A 3,960-nucleotide genomic window follows, 5' to 3' on the forward strand; every position below is an offset into this window, starting at 1 on the left:
AGACATATACAGCTGTGTTTTCTGGATAAGGAAAAAAGAAGCATTATGGGCATAGTCTATTATTAAATAAAAATAGTAGCAAATGATTAGGCACCTTGAGGATTATGCCTTCCCAAAGTTGTTTTGGTGTGCGTCCAACAATTGGTTTTTAAGGGAAGAAACAATAGGAGTTGTTAATGATAAATGGTTTGAACTTTTTAATGACTACTTCTTTCATTGGTTCAACGTGTTGCAGCGACCTCCAAATGCACCGGTTAGTAGGTGTGAGACCATGGTGACCAAGGTGTTAAAAGGAGACGAGATAGACCTATAGAAGTTGTCTCGAACGACCTATAATTTCTTGGAATCAATGCAGACTTGGTTAAAGATAGGACACAATGTAGTATCAAGACTCATATAGGCCATATCTACTAGTTGGAAATAGGTTTTAATTATTTTCTTTATGTAACTTATTTTCACTTGTATTTTTATTTGGTATGATGATGGCAAGTGTTGAGCTTAAATGGAATAGTAAATTCTTATATCTCAACTTGTTTGAGACTGAAGCAAGTTGTTCTTCTTCCATAGGAACAACATTGGCCTTAGCTGCATGTTCCTTTGACTGCTTTGAACCTATTGTTCATGATAATCGTATGTTTTCCAATCCACGGGTGTATTATTTCGTGCTTCTAATCCTTTAGTGTTGGTTTTAGCTTTTCATCGACACTAATTTCTCTATTGAACACGTTTTCTTTGTGTTCGATTTCATTGTTCATTTACTCCCTTCTTTTTATTTATTCATACTTCTGCTGAATCAGGGTACAAGCAAAGGACCAAATCAGAAGGTACCCGTACTTTCGGCTGCAACATTGAATCTTGCAGACTTTGCTTCAGTAGCTGGAGATAAACAAGAGGGCATTGAAATTTTCATTCCTTTGGAAGTCTTTGTTGGCAGCTTCAAGAGTTGCCTTTCACTCTATGTAAGAGAAACTAAAACACATGCTTTTTGCTTGCGTTCTTGTATTCCTGCAGCTACGTGAATATATTATCTAATGCGACTGTTTCCTAAAGATATGTTCATATATTTGTTGACAGCTAGTGCTCAACCTTGTGGAATTGAGGAACAGTCACGAAGCTTCAGAGACATTTCCGAAGTTTATCATGTTTGCTCCGGTATCTCCGAACCCTGGAAAGGCTTTGTTGACAGACAGAAATGGGGGTGGTTCTTTAAAAGCAGGTCTGCAAAAGTTTAAATTTTTGAAAGTAATATCTTCTAGGCGACACAAGAAGGCATATCATGCAGAGGAAGGAAGCAGCAGTGATGGAAGGAACTCAGTTAGAAGTGAGGATCCCGATTATGTTTATCCTATGGATACAGATTCACTTGATGAGGATTCGGAAGGAGAATCTGAGGAAGGAAAAGAGGATACAAGTGTTCAAAAGTTATTCAGTTATGAAGCACTCGTCTATACAAACCATGCTGGTGGATTCAGTTATGAAGCACTCGTCTATGCAAACCATGCTGGTGGATCATTTTGTTCAAATATAAGCGGCAGCAGCAGTGACGAGGATTTAGTCCACTACAGCCATCATATATCAGACACAAGGCACAAGTACCCTGAGGATACAACTGCAGCAAATCAATCTGCAGAGTAGAGTTCAAAACGTAGTCTTCTTTCCTGGAGGAAGAGGAAGTTGAGTTTCAAATCTCCTAAAACCAAGGGGGAGCCATTGTTGAAGAAACATTATGGAGAGGATGGTGGAGACGATATAGACTTTGATCACCGACAGCTTTGCTCATCCGACAAGTCTTCTTCTAGGGTACGTCTCCTTTTTTCTTGCGTTCTTTGTCATGTTTGAAGAGTCATTTTTTATCTTCATGTCATGGTCTGATCAGCGTGCAATAACTTGTACACCAATGTGCTTGGCGAATTGAAGATTACAAAGTTTGGTAGCTTTCTTTAGTAGCTTAGTCTACTTGTACATTTGTATCAAGTATCTAACTGCTGAGGTTTTCTTGTTCATGATTGAAGATATATGTCATGACTAGTCCTCTTACTAATGTGTGTAGATCATACAGGGGCACAAATCCACGGAAACTTCTCCGATTTCAGTCTCTGAGTTTGAAGATGAAAGTTTCGTTGTGGGTAGTTGGGAGCAGAAAGAAATAATAAGCCATGATGGACAAATGAAGCTGCAGACTCAGATCTTCTTTGCTTCGATTGATCAACTAAGTGAACGAGCTGTTGGTGAAAGCGCTTGTACAGCCTTGGTTGCTGTCATAGCTGATTGGTTCCACTGCAATCCTGAAGATATGTCCATCAAGTCCCAACTTGATTCTCTTATCTGTGAAGGCTCGATGCAGTGGAGGGATCTTTGTGAAAACGAGACCTATACGGAACGTTTCCCAGATAAGCATTTTGACCTCGAGACAGTTCTCTAGGCTAAAGTGCGTCCTCTCTTAGTAGTCTCAGAAAAATCATTCATTGGGTTTTTTCATCCTGAAGGAATCGAAGAAGAGGAAGGATTCCACTTCCTTCATGGTGCCATGTCTTTTGACAACATATGGGATGAGATTTTTAAGTCCGCTCAAGAAACTCCTCGTCATGGCGACTCCTGTGTTTACATTGTGAGTTGGAATGACCACTTCTTTATCCTCAAGGTTGAAAAAGACGTGTACTATATCATTGACACACTTGGGGAGAGGCTTTTTGAGGGTTGTAATCTGGCATATATCCTCAAATTCGACAAAGATACAACAATTATACAAGTACCTAGTGAGTCTCAATAATCAGATGATAAACCATCTTGCTATAGAAAAGAGAAAACTGATGTCAAAGAGGTTGCGGATGAAAGAAAAATTGTCATGAGCACCAACAGCGACGACAGTACGCAGGAAGACAGGGCACCTGAAAAGAACATCATTTATAGAGGTAAAGAGGCATGTAAAGAGTACATTAAGAATTTTTTGGCAGCAATCCCTATTAGGGAGTTACAAGTTGATGTAAAGAAAGGATTGATGGCATCGACACCCCTTCATCAGCTCCTACAAATCGAGTTCCACTATACAATGAGCTTTGTCCCCAAGTTTGAGGAGTCGTCTTCAGAAGAACTGATTGCTAACAGTTTGGCCATAGTACCATCGGCAGCAGCAAAATAAGCAACGATTGGTAAAGCTTTACGAGTATATACATAGCGCTAATCCTTTTTGTTCTACATACCATTTAGGAATTTTGACCTGGAGAGTTTCTTCTTTGTTTTCATTCGTATATGAGTGTAACTAGCTCAACGGTATCTTCTTTGTCTTTTTTTCTTCATACTCGAGGAATGCTAATGCTAATGTAAATGACTATGGCACTGCTCAAGAGTACTTTTCTATGGTTCTCTCAAAGAGGGAAGTTGAGATAAATGAATACATTAGTTCTATACTCCTCTTGATTATTATTGTTTTGTTTTTATTTGAAAACCAACCCTAGTAGTTGAAGGTATTCTTACCCTTCACCAGTCAAACGATTTTCGTCGACGCTGCTTTTGAAGGGGAGCCTTGGATTAACCGGTAAAGTTGTTTCCATGTGACCAGGAGGTCACGAGATCAAACCTTGGAAACAGCCTCTGCCAGAAATGCATGGTAAGGCTGCGTACAATACACCCTTGTGGTGGGGCCTTTCCCCAAACCCTGCGCATAGCGGGAGCTTTAGCACAGCGGGCTGCCCTTTTCAATAGTAAGAATTAAGAAAGTATACTTCACCATCACACTGTGTACATTAGGAGAATCACTTTTCTCTGGCTTTGGATCAAGGACAATTATGCGTGAGCTCGAGTCGTCCAAATCACTCATTGGTACCTGAACAGCAGGATAGGCTGACAATAAAGTTTATGTGTGACTTATAGCTCACAAGTTCGAGCTACGAAGTCACACTGGTACTTGCACATCCGGATAGGTTGCTTACATATATACCAGTCATAGGTTTGTGTCGTGGA

The 3,960-nt window shown here is 39.9% G+C and overlaps 1 protein-coding gene and 1 pseudogene across 1 annotated transcript; both read left to right on the plus strand.

The window, feature by feature from the left end:
• Nucleotides 1-235: 235 nt before the first annotated feature.
• LOC124894364 lies at nt 236-1,789 on the plus strand (the record flags this gene model as incomplete). Its single annotated transcript, XM_047405062.1, has 3 exons — nt 236-253; nt 798-959; nt 1,075-1,789. Coding segments are annotated over 3 exons (741 nt in total), but the record flags the coding sequence as incomplete, so codon positions are not given.
• Nucleotides 1,727-3,350, plus strand: LOC124894365 (annotated as a pseudogene).
• Nucleotides 3,351-3,960: the final 610 nt, after the last annotated feature.

This window comes from Capsicum annuum, unplaced genomic scaffold (genome assembly GCF_002878395.1).
Source record: "Capsicum annuum cultivar UCD-10X-F1 unplaced genomic scaffold, UCD10Xv1.1 ctg73327, whole genome shotgun sequence".
NCBI lineage: Eukaryota > Viridiplantae > Streptophyta > Magnoliopsida > Solanales > Solanaceae > Capsicum > Capsicum annuum.